We start from the raw sequence: 19,552 nt of genomic DNA, 5'->3' as shown, positions 1-19,552 counted from the left end.
CTGATGGGCGGTGGAGGCTGCACTACTGTCATTGGGCCATCAGCGGGCCTCCCCCTGATGGATTGGGTGGGGAGGGCAGGGGTGACCCCGTCTGCAGTGTTAGCGTCCCTGGTACTTAATGGGCCAAATACAGACTCGGGGCGTTTGGGGCCTGTGGATGGGGCCCCTCTGGCGCACTCGGGTTTATCCTCAGGAAGGGACCCCCTTCATTGTGAGGATCAGGAGAAAAACAGGTCTGGAGTGGAGGATAAAGAGCCTCCCAGGGAAGATGAATGCTTTTGTTTTCGCCCCTGCGGGCGGGCGAGCTCCGCGGTGTGTAGCAGTTGAGTCAGCGGGACCTGCACAGCTCTGAGCATCCTCCTCGACGAGGCGGCAGCTGCGGGCAGGCGGGCGGGGACAAGCTGGCTCCACAGAAGGGAGCAGCCACCGTGCTGGCACCACCTGGGCTCGGCCCAGAGCGTGCTGGCACCCAGCTGGGCGTGCAGCGGGCTCTTGAGGGGCGGCAGGTGGCAGGGGACAGGACCTGAAAAAGAAAGAGAAGGATCCAGACCACTGGCTGGAGGGTGAGGGCATCTCTGTGCCCCCACTCTGTGCTCCCGTCCTCACGGTCACACTGCCTGTTCCTGCCAGCCTGTCCCGGGTGCGGGGCTGGACAGGGGCCGAGGGGCCGACTGCTCGGACTGGGCTCTGGTGCCAGGACCCCGTGCAGGTAGGAAGCTCCCTGGGCTGATGGGGAGGCCACACTGGCTGCAGGTGGGTGGGATTGCAGGGAGCGGGGCAGATCAGCCAGGTGCAAGACCCCCAAGGCACCTGCCACCCCACCCCGATTTGCCTCCTAAGGTGCTTTCCTCTCTGGAGACTGAGTAAGAGAGCAGCCCGGGCCCCTTCCCCGCCCCCTGCAGAAGCCCTCAATCTGTGCCGCGTCTGTGTGCACTGGGCCCGGTGCCATCTTATGCTGGGCGCCCGCCCATGAACTGTGCATTTGGTGGTAGTGCAGTTCCCCCCACTCCCTCTATCACTCTAAATATTTAGCATCCTCTGCTGCATGTTTTCCTGCATCCTGCGTGTCTGGGGTGTCTGTCCTGATGAGCCTGCTCCATGCCAGGTCTGGGTGTGGGAGCGTCCTGGGTCCGGTGGGGACCTGGGAGGGGCTGACACAAGCCCCCTTCCCATCGCGGGGTTGGCTGGCTGGGAGGGGGGGTGCAGGGCGAGGAGCAGAGGTGGGGGCTGGGAGCAGCCCTGCTGCAGTGCTGGCTCCTGGGGATGGAGTCTCTCCACAGAGAGAGCTGGAAGGTGGCTGTGAATTACCAGGGGACAGTGGTCTAAGCAGATCAACCAGACCAGAGCTGGATGAGCGGAGGGGGAGTTGAGTGAAAGGGCGTCCCTGGCCGAGTCCCTGCCATCACCTTGCTCTGTACTGGTTCTCACAGTATTAGCAGAACAGGTGGGCGGGGGTGGGGAATGGGGTGCGTCTTGCTCAGCCCCATCCTCCTTATAACCCTGGCGGGGCCGCTGTCTGAGCCCCACCTGCCTCCTGCAGCCTGGCTGTCTCCCTGGTAACGAGAAGCCCAGGGTCCCCCTGGGACCACTAATTAATCCCTTCCTCCCTTTATTCCTTCCTCTGTGCTTCCATCCCTCCCTCTCTCCTTCTTCCCTTCCTCCGATTCTCCATCCACCACTCACCTTCCTGAAGGCTCACTGTGTCCCAGCCTGGCCTGGGGGCGGAGTTCCCGGTGAGGACGGTGGCAGGGGTCCCCCTGCCTGACCTGGAGAAGCCCTGGAGGGAGGGGGCGGCCAGCTGAAAGTTTCTCCATTTCAAATCGACCCTGTCCTGCGACTCCAGACGCTGGTGTGCTTATTTCTTCCTCTTTTCTCCTTGGCACTTCCTTTTCACCCTCCTAAGCCAGCAGGACTTTTATCACTGGGAGAAAACAAACCCTGAGTTCGGAACAAATAAAGGCCTTTCCTAAGGACAGAGGTTAAGTCAACTTCCCAAGACCCCAGCTTCTCTCTCCCTTTTTAAAACTTAATGAATGTGTTTATTTTAAAAACACTCTCAGAGGGAATACCTGTTTATCATAAAAGAAAAATCATCCATAATGAATGTCATCACCCAGAAAAACTACCGTTAGCATTTAGACTTCATCCTTTTAGATAGTGTGCCCACACACAGACACACGGACACAAAGACACACAGATATACATAGACATACACACAGACACAGAAATACTCACAGACTTACACACATAGACACAGACACACACAGAGACACAGAGATACACACGGACACACACACAGACACACAGATACACAGATAGACACACATAGAGACACACACAGGGACACAAAAATACACATGCATATATACACAGACACACACACACAGAGACACAAAAATACACACGCACATACACAGACTCACACACACACACACACACACAGAGACACACGCTGACTTGCCTTCAGCCTGACGCCACGTCCCTGCTCAGCACCCAGCAAGGATCAGTGTCTTCTGTCCTTGTCCTTGACCATCGGTCCGTCAGCGCATTCCCAGGCATCTGGGTTGAGGAAGCCCGGCAAGGGCGCCAGGCCGACGTCCTTACTGCAGGACTTCTCAGAGCCTTGATAGCTGACGTGTCCGGAGGTGGAGTATGTTACCTCTCTGCTCCCACACTCACTGGTCAGAACCCCCCTGTCCTCTAGGACCCCGTTATGTATGCCTGGAGGGTACTGTTTTCTCGTTCAGAACATCTTTATGGGACAGCCCCTCTGCGTACAGCTCTGCTCTAGGACCTGGGACAGCAGAGAATGAGGGGGCAAGGCTTAATCCTGGAGCGGTCACCCCGGTCCTGGAGCTGGGGAAGAGAGAGGAACAGAGCCCATACAGAGTCAGGGAGCCACGCCAGCCTCCATGTGGTCCCCCGAGACCCTGAGTCCAGAACGAGACCCCGAGCTCAGAGCAAGCCGGTCCCAAGGCCTGTGGCGTCAGCAATGGGGAGGGGGCAGGGCTGAGTCAGGGGTTCTGGAGAGGGTCTTTGCTGACGTGGCACAGAGCTGGGAGGGTCTGGGGTTGCAGACCCCTCTGTGAGGGCTGCCAGATGCTCCCCCCCGCCCCCCCGCCTACTGCATCCTTCCTGCTAAAGATTTTGATTAGCTTCTCGGTACATTTCATTTGATCCGTGTGCTCTGAAGATTAGGGCTTTTAAGATCTGGTTCCAGTTCTGGTCATTCACAAAGGAGACTAAAGCTTCAAATTGGGGGATGCGCCAGGAGCAGCCACTGGGAGCTGGCTGGTCTGGGCTGGGGGCTGTGCGTCCTGCAGCGGGGACCCAGGGGAGGGCTCAAAAGCAGGCGGAGGCACAGCCGGTTCTCCAGGGAATGGAAGAGGCCATGGATGGCTTTAGGGAGGAATAGGGAGTGCCTGCTTCCGATGGGGTAGGGGAGGTCCATCCCTCCGTGCTTCCCACAGCTGGGGGAGTGGGGAGGGGTTGGCTGCTCCTCTCGGCAGGGAGGGGAGGGAGTTTCTGGAGCCCAGAGACACTACCACATCTCCACGGTGCCAGCCTGGTCCCTAATGTCCACGGTAGGGCCGCGCTCAGTACCCTCCACTCTGCCTGGGTACCGCTGAGGAACAGCGCTTGCTCTGTGCCCCCGGAGGCTGCGTTCCTAATGAGCCTGGTTCTGTCTGATTAAAGATGACAGCCACTTGTCAGAAGGCACAAGACATCGTTTTCAAACCACGCACTGCAAAATCTCATGGGCTTTTGATACACTTTTAAAATCTGCGCCATCTTGAGTCCCACCTGGGTCAGGGGCTGCGCTGCCTCCCGGACTGGGGGCTGGGGTGATAGCACAGATGACTAAGGCCCTTCTAGGACAGTTGTGGGGAGGAAAGGGCTCCGATGGAGCAGGGGCTGCTGCTGGGTGCCGATCACGTGGAACGCCCCGGCCACCGTGGCCACTGCGAGACAGAGCAGAGCAGCAGTGGGGACTGATGCAAGGGGTGAGGACACTTTTATTTTTGACTTCATGAGCCTGTCTTGGTCGGCTTGGGCTGCCATGCTATGAAGTGCGAGGCTTCAACAACAGACAGGTATTTCTCAAGGCTCTAGAGGCTGGAAGTCCAGGATCAAGGTGCCAGTCCACTGGGTTCCTGGCTTGGAGATTGTCCCCTTCTCCCTGTGTCCTCCCATGGCAGAGAGCTCTGCTATCTCATCTTGTAAGGACACTAGTGTCCTTATAAGACATCATGGGGGCCCCATGTGGCTTTTCATGGCTGAATAATGTTCCGTTGTGTTTCTCACACTCACATTTGGACATTTGGGCTGGTTCCACCTTCTGGCTATTGGGAATAACGCTGCTGTGAAGATTTATGTACGCATTTTTGTGTGGACCCATGTTTTTATTTCTTTGTTCTCTTCCTTTTTCTTAAATACCTAGGAGTGGAATTGCTGGGTTGTATGGTTGTTCTGCGTTTAACTTTTGGAGGCACTGACGAAGTGCTTTCCACAGTGGCTGCACCATTTTACATCCCCACCACCAATGTGCAAGGGTTCCAATTTCTCCATATCCTCACTGGCACTTGTTATTTTCCGTTTGGTTTTGTTTTAATTATAGTTGCCCTCGTGGGTGTGAGGTGGTGTCTCATTGTCGTTTGGATTTGCCTTTCCTTAATGACAGTGATGTTGAGCATCTTTGATTTGCTTCTTGGCCGTTCCTGTATCTTCTTTGGGAAAAAATGTCAGTTCAAGCCGTTTGCCTATTTTTTAACTGGACTGTTTGTCTTTTTGTTGTTGAGCTGTAAGAGCTTTTTATATATTCTGATCCTAAACCCTTATCAGATCTATGATTTGCAAATATTTTCTCCCATTCTATAGTTTGTCTTTTCACTTTCTTGATAACGTCCTTTGATGCACAAAAGTTGTTAATTTTTATGAAGTCCAACTTATCTATTGTGTTGTTGCCGCTCACGCTTTCCGTGTCATATCCGAAAATCCACTGCCAAATCTGGGGTCAGCAAAATATACCCCTGTGTTTTCTTCTGTGGCTTTATACTTCTGTGGGAAAACTCTTTTACGGGCATGTAACACACAGAGGATTCCATGAATCTCACACAGTGGACACACCCAAGCCACCAGCACCCAGACCAAAAAAACGCATGCCCAGCACCCCAAACAGCCCACTGGGGCCCCCAAGGCAGCCACCACTCTGACTCTGACCATATAGATTCATTTGCCTCATTTTGAACTTTGTAAAAATGGAATCCGTGCTGCGGTGTCTGGTTTCCTTCCTCAGCCTTGAGTCTGTTCTAGGCCTCCAAGTTTATTGCTCAGGGTGTGGGGTTTGGGGGTGCGTGGGCATGGGGTGCACACCACAGAGTCAGGGAGCCCCCCAGCTGGGGACAGAGGCCACAAAGGCCAGACTCCTGGGCACCAAGCCTGGCTCCACCCCCTCCTGCTGTGTGACCTTGCTCAGCTTCCTCCACCTCTCTGTGCCCTGATGGAAACAAAGATAGTCATGAACCTCACAGGCTGTCACAGACTGAAGACCAGTTAGTGTGTGAAAGGGCTTCTTGCCTCTCCCTGTAGAATTAAGCGGTATCCCCGTTGCTGCTATTTTTGGAGACCGGGGGCGTTTGCCAGCTGCTGGGTTGGGGGGTGCTTTCCAGAGGGAAGAGTGTGGACGCTGGGCCGACCCCTGGCGGTGGCCGCAGGGCTGTTTCTCTGCTCAGCCTTAATTCTCATTGGTCGGGCTGGGGTTTCAAGCCTGTCCTCTTACAGACTGTCCCCACGGCTTTCTCTCTCCACCTGACTCACGTGTAGACATGCCATGTAGATGTGCTGTGTAGACAACAGTGTGTGCTTTCTCCCCCAAGTGGCTGTCACAGAACTCCTGCTGTTTGATGTCATGAGGGTGGGTTGTCCCCCTGACCCAGAGTGAAGGGGGTGCCTGCCTGAGGAAGGTGTGAGGACAGGTCAGAGGTCACAGTGTTTAAAGTGCATGAGTCCTCAGTTGACACCTGGGACCTGATAACAGGTGGTTTCTGTTAAAGCGACAGCGCTGTTCCAATCCCCTGTCTGTACCTCAAGGATGGAGCTGCTCTGACCGCTCGGCATTTTAAGGCTGAAATGGCAGCTTCACCCTCACTCTGCCTGGGCCCGGTGCTGCAGTGTGACCTGCTCCCCAGGTAGATTCCTGAGACTAGGGGTTCCTGCAATGGCCCCGTGCCAGGCCCTGCCCTCGGAGGCTCACTGTCTAGTGGGGAAGAATCACCCGAAATAATTGTCAAACCCTGTGAAAATGGGGCTGTGGGAGCCCAGAGCAGGGAAGCAATCAGGGGAAGCTTCCAAGAGGAGGTGGCGTTGGAGATGAGATCGGGAACATTCCAGGTGGTCCCGGGTGTGAGAGTGGGGAGGGCAGTCCCGGTGGAAGGGGCTGCAGGTGCAAAGGCCCGGAGGCTGCAGAGCTGGCAGGACTGAGCACTCAGCATTCTCACGCTTCCCGGAAGCATCCCTTTGCCTGGAGACATGGGTGGGCCACGCAGACTGGCACTTCCGGTCCCACGCAGGAAGGGAGTCTGTTCTGGATTCTTCCTCCCTGATACTCAGGGGTCCCCTCGGGCCTGGCTTGCACCAAAGGCACTGGTGGGGAAGGGGAAGGAAAGTGAGGTGCTTGTAATGAATTTGCACCCTGTTACTTACTGATTCAGGAGAGTATTACTAATTCAGTTTCAGAGGATGGTGATTAACCTTCGCATCTCAGGAAAGAGTGAGAGGGGTTACATCCACATTTAGCAGCAGGCTGCAGCTGCACCCAACCCAGGTGAAGGAATAGTCACCGTACAGTCATGCTGAAGACAGCATTTTGGGGTGATTTTTTTGGTACCATGTAGAAATAAGCCAAACTTGCCAACGTCCTTTGTTTTGGTTATTTTGGTATTAATATTTTAATCGAATTGAATGGGTTTCAAGAACGATAAAAACAGCAAAACGCTCATTGAGAAAATTGAGCGATACAGAGAGACAAAAAGAAAATGATCTATCACTTGCACCCCACCTGTCCTGTCCCTCCATCTGGATAAATAACATTAGGTCCTCCCTCCCCGCCCCACCAAGATACAGAGGTGCATGGGACCTGGCCCCCCTCTGCCTCGTGGGTGGGGCAGACCCATCCACCGCTGAGCTGGGAGGAGCGGGCGACACAGTTGCCCTCCTGGAGGCCGGTCTCTGCTCCCAGGCGTGGCCCCAGCGGGCAGGGGCCACATTCACACACCCTGGACGGCCCGGGGCACCACCGGTCCCGTCCCATCCCCCTGGGTGTGGGCTCTCCACCCCACAGCCCGCCTTCCTGCCTCACCTGAGCACCTGCGTGAGGATACACCATGCCCTGAGCAGAAACGCCTGTGCTTTGTGCTTTTTCCAGGCGGGGGAGAAGCACTTCCACCCTCTGTGTGCGCTATGTGTCGGGTGCGGCCGGATGTTCACGGAAGGCGAGGAGATGTATCTTCAAGGTAAGAAGAAGAGCGTGCTGCTCGGGACCGAGGGCACCAAACAGGTGGCTTCCAGACCCACGCCCTGTGCTGGGTGTGCCCTGGCGTGTCAGCGAGCTTTCCCGCTAGTTAGGGAACCCCACCCCCCAGCAGGGATGGGGGTCCAGGGACCAGCAGGCTCTCCCCACCAAGCACCCGCCAGCGTCGGCAGAGTGACAGCCTGCCTGGTTTTGCATTGTCCATCCACATGATGTCTGTGAACCTGAGATGGACGAGATAAGAGAAAGGCCAAATTCAAGAGCAGGATCCAGGAGTGCTGGAAATTTGGGTCCCAGTAAACAAACGTAAATGGATGTGGTCTGTGGTGTCTGTGGTCGCTTCAAGCCTGTCCTGAAAGCCCCTCAGCCCAGGGTCCATGTCTCAGGGCTTTCCCCCGCACTACCCTCCCTTGATTGATGAGGGAGTGTGGAGACTACGGGCCACTCCTGAGGCTTTTTTCCTGGCCAAGGGAGTCACCAAAGTGTCGGTAAAGAGAGTTCTGGAGAAAAACATAGCCAACCTTCTAACCCATTTCGTGGCATTTCATGGGAAATCCCCAACCCATTCACCATTAAAATACTAATAATAACAATAGAATAAAGGCGAGGCGTTCTGTGGCCACCAGACCTGGAGAAGCAGTTGCCCCCTCCCTCCTTCTGCAGTCACCCTGTTCAGCTCCTTGCTGCTTTTGTTCAAAAAATTACACCAACACTCAGACCGGAGCACCCAGCTCCCAGCTATTGCTTTACATGTTTATTAACCAGGGTGCTAGCAGTTCTCCTTCGAGCTACACTTAGTTTTATCACCTTGAAGACCCACCCCATCCCTGTGGCTTATTCATTCCCAAGCCTTGATAAAGAAAGATTATTTGGACACTTGTCAAAACGGTAGGAAGACGGTATTCAGGACATGGCAGGAGGGGAGGGGGATCGGGCCAACTCCGAATTCGACAAGGATGGGGGATTTATAGCCAAGGACGGGGTGGGGATTAGGGGAGGACTGGTGGATGGAAAATTACCAGGAGGAAAGGCCGAGAAGGATTCCTGCTGAAGACAGGCCAGCGGCCTAGACGCAAAGTCAAAGTTGGGGCTGAGGCTCAGCAGGATCCTCGCTGAAACTGGGCTCGCAGGTTGAAGACCTTCCCCGAGGGGCCTGGGCGGGATGGGTTAGATGCTGAGACCCCCTGTCTCTGTAGTCACATTGTCTTTTCAAGGACGTCTGTGTCTCCGTGACCCCGGAGGCAAGCTGAGTAGGGCCAGACGGGCCATTGGATGACCTCACCCGGCGTCCTTCTGGGGCCGTGTGTCACACAGGCCTCCCTTTCTGAGATCGAACCTCATGGGGTGACGTCAGCCAGGACTGCCTGGTCCCCAGTGTCCCCTCTTGTTCTTCAGTCTTGAGAGCTTATGAAAGGGGTCCTTTACATATGTCTGGGTGGGGAGGGGTCACCCTGCCCGAGGCGCCCACGCCCACTGTAAGTGGCACCTTCAGGGCGTACTGACGCCTAGCACAGTGGCATCGAGCCGGCAGCTTGGGGACACGAGCTGGCCATCAAGGGGACCCAGTCTCAGAACAAAGATGCTCTTCATGACTCTGAGCTCCCTGTTTCTAATGAGGGACCTGCCCTGACTTTCTGTGGGATGTCGCAGCCCATCCCGTCCCCTCCCAGCCTCTTTCCCAGTCTGTGCCGGAAGGGTTCAGACCCAGTCGGTGATTTTCACGCCCCACTCCACAGAGCACCAGAGTCCTACAGTGAGGGGCCCCTTTGGGGCTCTGGCCCTGCCCTGCACGGACACCCCGAGACCCTCTGCCTGGTCCACCTGGATGCTGGGGCTCCAGGAGGGCGTATTTGACGGGTGAATCCCATGCAGTAAAAGCTCCAAGGAGCAGAGGTCCTGGTGAGCCCTTTGGCCCCCGAGGGAGATGAGGTGCCCCCCGCCAAATACCAGCACTGCCACCCAGCCCTGGACGCACCTTCCTGTCTGCAGACTCAGTAAACATAGGCGGGGGAGTCTGACTCTCACTAATTATCAGGGAGACCCAGATTAAAATAACGCGTTGATGTTATTTTTCCCACTGGGTTGACAAGGGTTAAAAGGAAAGACATATCCCCATGCTACAGCGATTGGATTGGAGGAAACGGGCGTCTTACCTGGCTCCTGGGTGAAAACTGGGAAATTGCCAAGTTGCCTCAAGAGCCTTAAAAATGCCCACACCCTCTGAGCCAAGACCCCACTTTTAGGAAGCCCTCAAGTAAATCAGAGAGATGGGGTGGAACTCGTGTACAATGGACTCCCCGCAACTTTCTTTCTTTCTTTTTTTTTTTTTTTTGCGGTACGCGGGCCTCTCACTGTTGTGGCCTCTCCCGTTGCGGAGCACAGGCTCTGGACGCGCAGGCTCAGCGGCCATGGCTCACGGGCCCAGCCGCTCCGCGGCATGTGGGATCTTCCCGGACCAGGGCACGAACCTGTGTCCCCTGCATCGGCAGGCGGACTCTCAACCACTGTGCCACCAGGGAAGCCCCAACTTTTTTTTTTAATATAAATTTACTTATTTATTTGGCTGCGTTGGGTTTTCGTTGCTACACGTGGGCTTTCTCTAGTTGCAGCGAGTGGGGTCTACTCTTCGTTGCAGTTGCAGTGCGCTGGCTTCTCATTGCGGTGGCTTCTCTTGTTGTGGAGCACAGGCTCTAGGCACGCGGGCTTCAGTAGTTGTGGCACATGGGCTCAGAAATTGTGGCACGTGGGCTCAGAAGTTGTGGCCCGCGGGCTCTAGAACACAGACTCAGTAGTTGTGGCGCACGGGCTTAGTCGCTCTGCGACATGTGGGATCTTCCCGGACCAGGCCTCGAACCCGGGTCCCCTGCATTGGCAGGTGGATTCTTAACCACTGCGCCACCAGGGAAGTCCCTCCCTGCAACTTTATTTAGAAATAAGACTTTGGAACTAACAGACGAGCAGATAGAGACATTCTCATCAATCCGTACAATGCAATATTATGCAGCCCTTAAAGTTAGTTTTGATATTTAATTACGTGGAGAAATACTAAGACACTTTTAAGCAAAAATCTCAGGATACAAAACTGTGTACCTACGTTGTATTTAATATGTTTGTGTACACTGGAAGACAGCCCGACCCAAAGTGGGTAGGAGATTACAGATGATTTTAATTTTCCTATATATTCTTTTTTAGGCTTGTTTAAATTTTAATTGAAAAAAAACAGCCATTACCTTTGTAACCATAAACAATGTTTTAAAAAAAGAAAAGCTTACGCCCAAACCAACCAAGGCCCGGTCTCTCTGGGAGCTCCGAGTTGGTGCAGATATTTTTTCAGGAAGGAGCAGAAATAAGTTCCCTTCCCCGGCGTTAACTCACGTGACCTGGAGGCTTTGCAGGCAGAAATGGGGTGTAGCTCCTTCCTGCCACCACACTTTTAAGCCCCTGCTGTGTGCCAGGCCCCTACTACATCCACTCTGTGTGGCTTGTTCGGGGGATGTGAGAATGGGATGGACAAGGCTCCCACCTCCATGCAGGGTATGGGCTGTCCTGGCAGCAGTGGATGTAAACGCAGACACAGCAACCGTGGCCACCTGCAGAGGGTGCGTGAGTGGAGTACGGATGGACCAAGGGAGAAAGGAGGCCGGACTGAGGTTCAGGGAGGCCCGAGGGGGGAAGCAAGCGTTCTGGGCCCTGAAGTTATTACCCCTATTTAGTTATATTAAATTCTGCCAAAGGCCTGACCAGGTAGGATTATTGTCGGCCCTGTGTGCAGGTGGAAAAACTCTGAGCCTTGGGGAGGTCGAATTTGAATTAGAAAAGAGCAGGACCCTTGGTGACCTGTTACCTTGAGGGTGGCGCCTGTAGCTGTGGAAGCTGGGCGGGGCCGGCATGAGTGAGACATCTCAGACACCCCGCGAGTGAGTGCAGGGTCGAGCCCCCAGCATGCAGCCCTGATCTTCACCCCACATCTAAGGTTCCCACTTGAGGGTCCCCGAGGAGAGCCCTGCCCCAGAGCCCTCGTTCTCCAGGCAGGCCCCACTGGGCTCCGGCCCCGCACTGTGCCCATGGCTGGGCCTGGCCACTGCCCACCCGCACAGAGAGGGGCCGATGCAGGTCACATGGCAGCCCCTCTTCTCTCCCCTGACTCTGAATAGAAGCCACCTGCAGACCCCCTCCTCGGAGAAGCCTCGTCTGGGTGCCCGGGGTTCCGAGGGACCCCATGGGAGCATCAGCTCATGGTGGGGTGTTTCCTGTCTGTTTCATGTCCTCCCCCTCCCAGTGGGGCTGTGAGCCCCCGTGATCGGCCCCAGGCCCAGCCCTGACCTGTGACTCCGGCACAGACGAAGGGGAGTGAGGGTCCGAGTGTGGACGCCAGCTCCTTCCTCTTGACCCTCCGCACGGCCTCTGCATCTCCAGAAATAACACTAACACTTCCCTCTTGGGAATCTGTCCACAGGCTCCTCCATCTGGCACCCGGCATGTCGACAGGCAGCCAGAACTGAAGACAAAAGCAAGGTTGGTGGAATTCAATCTCTTCCGACGCCTTTTCCCTGGCTTCTGCACTATCATCACACGGTTAAGAGGACGCTGGCTGCGTCTGCAGGCTTGCCGGCCAGTCCTACCAAGCTATGGGGCAGGTGGCCCGAGGCCTGGCGGTGTTGAGGTGTAAACAGGTAGATCAGCTGCTGGGTGGGACCAGGGGCCTTCCCGCACTGGCCCTGCCAACCTCTTCCTTTGTTCAGTGGATGCTGATGGCTGCAAAAGTTTTGGGACAATGGCAAAGTTAGCGGGTCTCCAAACAGTCCCAAGACCATCCATACTTCTGACGCCAACGGCTAGTTCAAGGGGTCCTCACAGCTACCTGCAGTTTCATTAATGTATCTGAAGGACTCACAGAACTGTTACAGCCCCAGTTACGGTTTATCCCTTCAGGGGGCTGGGGGAGATACAGAGTGAAATCAGCCCAGCATGGGGCAGGGTCCAGGAGGGGTCCAGACACACGGTACCATCATCTTCTCCCCATGGAGTCCAGACTCAGCCCCTGCCAGTGATGGGTGACAGTGCACACGGAGTATCGCCAACCAGGAAAGCTCCAGGGCCAGAGACCTTATCGGTGCTCCATTAACTGATTGATTGGTTGGTTGGTTGACTGATTGGTTGCCATGTGGTTGATTTCACTCTCCAGGTGACATGACCCAAGACCACCAGAATCATAGGGTTGGTCTTTCTGGCATGGCCAGCCCCACTTTAAGAATTTTGGGTGCAGTTAGCCCCCTCCCTAAACAGAGACATCCTATCGGGTACGATCACCTTCCAGAAACTAGGGCAAGACCTCCCTCTGGGCCAGGCTAGACCACCCTCTAGACCAGGCCAAATTCCTTGCCCCTCAGAGGCCCTGTGCTGGGTGCCAGGCTGCAGGTACAGTGTGAGAAAGGAGGCCTGCATGCCCCTGACCCTTCCGGGGCTGGCGTCCCAGAGAGAGGCAGAAATCAACGTCTCAACAAGCAGATAATGCAGCAGTGGTTGGCAGGGCAGGAGAGCGGGGGAAGGACCGACTTTACCTGGGACGGTTGGGATGGGGGGTGGTGGAGGCGGTCCTCCAGAGGAAATGAGCAGAAGCTGAGCCAGAAGATGAGATGGTGCCAGCCCTGAAGAGAGGGAGAGGGAGTGCGGTTCCAGGCAGGGTGGGGGTTCGTGCAAAGGTCCTAGGGCAGGAACAGGGCAAGCTCCCTTTGGCTTGGGTGGCAGTGGGGTGAGCAGGGGAGGGGTCCCGCTGCCCCCAGGCTGCCGCACCTCCGTCCTCACTGCTCCCTTTCTCCCCTGCACCTTTGCAAACGCGTTCCTTCCGCCGGAGATGCCCTCTCGTGCCCTTGCATCACGCATCCTGGCAAACTCCTTTGGGTTTTAAGCGTCACCCAGAATGTCAGCCCCTGAAGACCTTGCCAAGTCCTGCTCCTGCCCCACGTCCTCAACTCACACCCTGCAGGCAGCTCCCTCTTCCCTAAAAGCCTGGAGGAAAGGCTCCAGTCTCTCCGTCCTGAATTCCCAGCTCCCACACGAGTCCTGGCGGGTGACACACTCAAGCGTTGGCGTGTTGAAGGAAGGAAGTGAATCCAGGTGAACTGCAGCCCAGGGGACCACAGGCCCTCGAGGGGAGGCGTGTCAGCCAGCTTCGCTCTGTCAGCACTACCAGGCCCTGTGCCAGGGAGCCCCCCACACCTGCAGGACCCCCACTAGGAGCCACGCCCTGCAGGGCCCCAGGGTAGTGCAGGTGGTCCGCGGGCGGCGTGGGGTGTGTGACCCACAGGACTCCTGGCCCGGCCTCAGGACGCCAGCAACCCCTGGCTTTCCACTCTGTCCCCCATGCGTGGTGTCCCAGGCATGCCAACCCTTTTAAAGCCACCAAGCAGCCTATGGATGAGCCGGATGGCGGTGAGCCCTTGAAGACCCTGGCTACTCAAAAGCCGCATGGCAGCGTGTCTGCATCCATGTCTGGGAGATAGGCAGGGAAACTGCTGCAGGGGGCGGGGGGACCCACAGGGTTGCTACCATGCCTGGGTGTGGTGTGCAGAGTGATGCTGGGATCACTGCAGAGTTCAGACCCAGCCTTCTCGGACCCAGGCCCATGGGATACCCAGAATTCCTTTCGGGGGTGAGGGGCTCGCTCTGCTAGTGGCAGATCTGGGTCAAGAAGCCGAGGTGACCGGGGTCCCTGGGTGGAGGCAGGGAGGGGCTGAGAGGAGCAGAGGCTGGAGAGTCAGGCAGGTCCCCCGGGAAGAGCGTGGGAGGTCGGCCGATCGGGGGGTCTCGGTGGCTCCCTGCGACTCTCCGGCAGCTGTGTTTGGCAGGAGGGACGTTGCCCAGAGGAATTCTGCTCCAGGAGGAAAGGGGCAGAGCTCTGCTGCTGGGCGTACTTTGCTCTTACTGTTGACGCTGGTTCTGTTCGTTGAGTCCTTCAATAATACCTTGCACTGTGGGAGCGAGGGGTCCCCCCACCCTTGGCTGTGGGGGGTGAGCAGAGCCAGAGCAGAAACCTGTCCCCAGACCTAGCAGACACCGCGGGGGCTCAGGGCTTGGGAGTTCCTGGTGGGGCTGGATGGAGACCCACCTCATGAACTTTGGCCCAGAAGACCTGATGGGGGCATGGGCTGGTGGAGGGGACCCTCCTCGTATCGGGCCCTCAGGCTGGGTGGGACCCAGCCCAATTCAGCACACTCTTGCCAAGCCCGTTCTGAAAGAACTGAACAGAGGGACACCCTCACAGTTTCTTCAGCAGTTGATTTCAGTGGGTTTGGAAGCCGCTGATTCTTGGGCATCTGCCCCTTCGTGATTCATTCATGGCTCTCGGCTTGCGGCACCGAGGTGACTAAATCTCAAGCCCTGCTGTTCCTGATAGAGGCAGGAACAGGTGGACTTAGGGGCACGTTACGTCCAAGGGCCGTGGGGACCATCCTGCTACCCCTGGTGTGTCATGGTGACCTGGGGAAAGGTGGCCCTGAGCCGGGGTGGGAGGGCTCTGCAGAAGAGCTGGGTGCCCTGGGTCCTCTGTGTCCCCAGAGCCTCCCCTGACCAGGTCAGCGTGCCCAGCACCAGCCCCTGGATTCTAGACCCGCTGTTGAGCTGGCCTCGGGGCCTGCAGGGAGCCCAGGCCTGGTGGCAGCAGCCACCTCTGCTCCCAGCCTGGAGGCCACTGGCCCAGCAGAAGCGAGGCCCTCTGAATGCTGCATGCTGGCAGGGAGGAAGGGAAGGCTTGTTGCCCCAGGGGCTGGTCATTGCCCTGGAGCTGGCTTCTTGGGCTTGTTTCCACAGATGCTTTGGGAATGTTTGGGGCAGAGGCCAGCAGCCTGACAACAGCTGCCGTTCGTGTCCTGGGACAGGATCCAGGCCCCAGTCATGCCCTGCTTGTCCCTTGTTTCACCCTCCCCGGGTCCCAGCCCCACCTCTGCCCCTCAGAGCTTCTTCTGTCTCGCCCGGGAAATGAGAATAAACTCTGGGCCTGGTGGGCCGGGCAGTGAGTGGGCACGTCAGTGGGTGGACAAGGCAGTGAGGGGGTGTGACAGTGAGTGGACAGGGTAGTGAGTGGACAGGGCAGCCCGCTGGACAGCGGGCCGGGCAGTGGGTGGATAGGGCAGTGGGTGGATGGGACAGGCACAGATGATTTTCCCTGGGCACTCATGTCCCCTTTGAGATAGTTCTCCCAGCCAGCTGACTGCTCCCTGCCCAGGCGGCAGATAGAAAGCTGTACTTTTCTGTATTGTTCGCTGCCTGCAAGGTAGCTAATGCGCATGAACCAGCCAGACCCGGTCAGCTCCGGGTCAGCCCAGCGGGGTCTGCTCAGGGGCCGTCAGCCCCTGAGAAGTGCAGCAGAGGTGGCGTCACTAACTCCCCTGAGTCTGGCCTGTGGGTGGAGACAGCTCCACTGTTATGTGAGAGCTAACTCGCTCATCTGGAGGGCTGCTCAGCGGTCATCTAACCAGTGCCCCTCACGCCAGGCCCAGTGGGCTCCAGGACCCCCGGGAGCCAGCTCCATCTCTGCGTCCAACAACAGGGGCCAGCACCGGAGTCCATGCCAGGCTGAGCCAGGAGGGGGAGGGCAGTCCTTCCTCACTGCCTGGAAGGCCTCCCTGACTGCGTGCTCCCCCGGGAGATGGGTGCCCCCCTGGACAAGGACGTGCGTCTGCTGAGCGTGCCCAGGGAAAACCCGTCAGAAGGCTGTGGTCCTAACTGCTCGTCCCCAGTGCATCGTTGGGCAGTGGATCACATGGCCATTCAACACACAGCCACCGAGCACCTGCTGTGTCCCTTCTGGGCTGGGTACCGGGAACACAGAGGTGAATAAGACCAGCGGGTCCCTGCCCTACAGGAGGGCCCACGTCATCTGGCAGGGGAGACAGATGGGCAGGCTCCAGGGTGCAGGATGCTTGCCTCTGACAGGGGGAGGGATGGGGCCAGCTTCCCGGAGCTGAGACTCGGCAGGTGTGCGGGAGAGTGGGTCACAGGGCCCAGCCCTGTTCTGGCTCTGGGTCCCAAGCCAGAGGAGCCACGATCTGCTGGGGATTGCATGAGGGTTTCAGAGCCATGGCAGGGGCGGACCCGTGTCAGCTGAGTAGCTGAGAGGAGCTCCTTGCATGGAGAAGGTGGCCGGGGACAGCCGGGCGGGCTCCTGCTCTGGTGGCAGCAGAGGAAGCCTGGACTGACCGGGCTGGTCCCCCAGGCTGCGGGTCTCCACAGTTACCGTTTCAAGAGCCCATGTCCTTCCCCACCCCCACCCCCAACCCGGTGCACAGAGGTCCGGGCTGCTTACTGCAGGGGGACCTGGGAGGAAGCCAGAGCCCCTGCACTGACTGTGAGGCTGCTGAGCAGGGAGAAGACAGGCTTGTTGAGATGGTCCCGGAGGCCCAAACGCAAGGACGGGATGACTGAGCATGAGTGAGAACGTTCTAGTGGAATTCGCAGTGGCCGCCGGTGTGGGAGAGCAAGCCTTGGTGTTGGACCCTGCCTCTGCCCAGCTGTGTGACCTTGGGCAAATCACTAGCCCTCTCTGAGCCTCAGCCCCTAGGCTTTAAGTTGGAGATGAGTGGGTGCTGACCCCTCACGCAGTGTCCATGCAGCTTGTGTGCGACCTTAATGAGAACCAGGCACCCCCGTCACTGTTGTAGGACGACGCTTCCCGGGACCAGGCTGAGCGGTGGGGACAGGGCTGGGTGAGCTGCCTGGCCCTTTGCTGGTGTGAACAAGGCCCTGGAGAACACAACTGGGTATTGGGTTTGATTGTGAGGCTCTTGGAACGAATTGGAGTCAGGGTAGGGAGAAAGTGAGAGAAAGCCCAGGTCTCCTGACTCTGGGAGAATCACTTGGACTCGGCCCCCTCGTGTCTGGGCTCCCTGACCTGTGGGACGTGGGGACACCCTGGCCCTCTCCGGGGCTGGGAACCGGGCACAGGGAGGGGAGCACCGTGCAGCCACCCACCTGCCTGCTCGCGACCCTGAAACATGCCGGAGCAAACCCAGGCACCCGCTGCCGCTCAAAGAGCCCAAGCCCCCTTCCATCGGGGTCATGGTGACAGTAAGCCGGTGCCGCCCCACCTGTGCCAGGAAGTGTCCCTCTTGGTCTGGGGGACAGTTCTTGTGCCACTGCTGCAGCTCTTAGCTTAGGGGCACTTTTCTTTTAAAACAACCAATGTTTGTCGGCTTTGCAAAGAAGGGGCTTCCTGCCGTGAGCTGGAATAAACTGAACTGAAATAAAAGTAAGGATGATTCACCAGTGCCAAGCCCCTAACAGGCTGTGCCTAAGTCCTCAGAAACAGAAAGCACCTTTCAAGCAGGTTTTTCCACTTCATAGAGAAGGAAGCTGAGAGTCAAAGTTTTCTTTCAAATGTATTAAATGTGTATGTACATCATTTTTGCCTAGTACAATAGGCACCCTGGCCACAGGGACAGTGATAAAACAGACCCAGTGTTACTGGCCTCCGATGGTGCATCTCCTTTGCAATAGCACTTGACGTTGTGTTTTACTGGGGGTGGCTGAGCCTCAGGGGCCTGGCTGAGCTCCTTAAGGGACCCCAGCCCCTGCCTCCGAGGGGCCCGGGGAAGCAGGGCAGGCCTCAAGAGGATGCCAGGGTGATAACTGGGGCAAGGAGAGGGGATGGACCAGCTGGACGAATGACCGAGAGCAGAGATGACCACAGAGCGTCACGCCCTCTCCCTCTTCTCTTTTCCTTCTAGATGCAGAACCAGGCTCCCAATCAGGTTTACCCAGGCACCACCCCCTATGCCTTTCAGGTTTGTCCCTCCCACTACCGTGTCGACCTCACACCTGGTCCTGGTGTTGTCCCGTTCTCGCTGGTGTTGTGCTGAGTGTAGCCAGAGCTGGGGGTCATCCACTTGGCGGGGGTCCATGATGGGTGTTAGTGTCCTGGGGCGGCCATACAAAATGCCACAGACTTGGGAATCTTAAACAGCAGAAATGTATTTTCTCACAGTCCTGGAGGCTGGACGTCCAAGATCAAGTTGTGGGCAAGTTGGTTTCTCCTGAGGCCTCTCTCCTAGGCGTGTAGAGGGCCGTCTTCTCCCTGTGTCCTCACATGTCATCCCTCTGTGCACGTCTGTGTCCTAGTCTCCTGTTCTTATAAGGACACCAGTCAGATTGGATCCAGGCCTGTCCTAAAGACTCCGTTTAAACCTAATTGCATCCTTAAATGCCCTATACCTCCAAATACAACCACATTCTGGGGTACTGGGGTGTTGACTTCAACATATGTGTTTTGGAGGGTTGCAATTCAGTTCATAATGCGGCCCCTCCCAGGCTACTGACACCACTGCAGCGGGTGTGGACCACTGAGAGGGGCTGGACAGAATTCCAGGGGGTGGGAGGAAGGGGCCTGCTTAGAAAACAAGAGAGGAGCCGTGCGTGGGTAGGGAGAGGGGGGCCCTTTGTGAAGATGTGTCCCGTTTAGACGGGGCAAGTGGGAGGTGTGGAGAGTTAGGTACGTGGGTGGTCCCAGCAGGGTTGAGGGCTGGACCAGGAGAGGGTCCAGGAGCTACCCGGTCACGCCGGACAGGTGGGGATGGACACAGATGCAACGAGCCGGGTGGGAGCTGGAGAAAGGCAGGGTCCTCGCAGTGATGGGGGGCCTGACGCGGGGGAGTGGAGGAGATGGACAGTCATCTCAGGCATGTCACCTCGGGGCTGCAGGAGTCACGGTCGGAACTGATAGAGGAGGGGCAGGGGGATGGTTCCAAAGCCTCAGTGGGCACGCGAGGAGCAGGTCACAGACGTGACGGCCGCCGAGTCAGACAACAGAGGTGGGGCTGGCGGAACGAGCTGCAGTGCATCCCCCATAATCGACACGGAGAATAAGGTCTCTGGGCAGCACAATTCTGCCTTTGCCGTTGGAGCACACAGAAACACGGAAACTGCATCGCTTGCTCTCATCCTCCGGAAAACAGATAATTTTGACGCCGTGAAAGCTTGGTGATCACGGGAGCGATTCCGGCCGGCGCTGAAAGCGTGGCTGCTTTGCTT

At 57.1% G+C, this 19,552-nt stretch overlaps 1 protein-coding gene across 1 annotated transcript in view; it reads left to right on the top strand.

Moving 5' to 3' along the window:
- Positions 1 to 19,552, top strand: part of ABLIM2 (actin binding LIM protein family member 2) — a 115,035-nt gene that overhangs the window by 31,900 nt on the left and 63,583 nt on the right. The window contains exons 10-11 of the mRNA XM_060096575.1: positions 7,424 to 7,511; positions 11,985 to 12,043. Of these exons, the coding sequence (XP_059952558.1) occupies positions 7,424 to 7,511; positions 11,985 to 12,043 (147 nt within the window). The remainder of the gene's footprint in view (positions 1 to 7,423; positions 7,512 to 11,984; positions 12,044 to 19,552) is intronic.

Source organism: Mesoplodon densirostris, chromosome 1, assembly GCF_025265405.1.
Source record: "Mesoplodon densirostris isolate mMesDen1 chromosome 1, mMesDen1 primary haplotype, whole genome shotgun sequence".
Taxonomy (NCBI): Eukaryota; Metazoa; Chordata; class Mammalia; order Artiodactyla; family Ziphiidae; genus Mesoplodon; species Mesoplodon densirostris.
The sequence above is the reverse complement of the archived record's forward strand: the minus strand, read 5'-3'. Positions and strand labels throughout refer to the sequence as shown.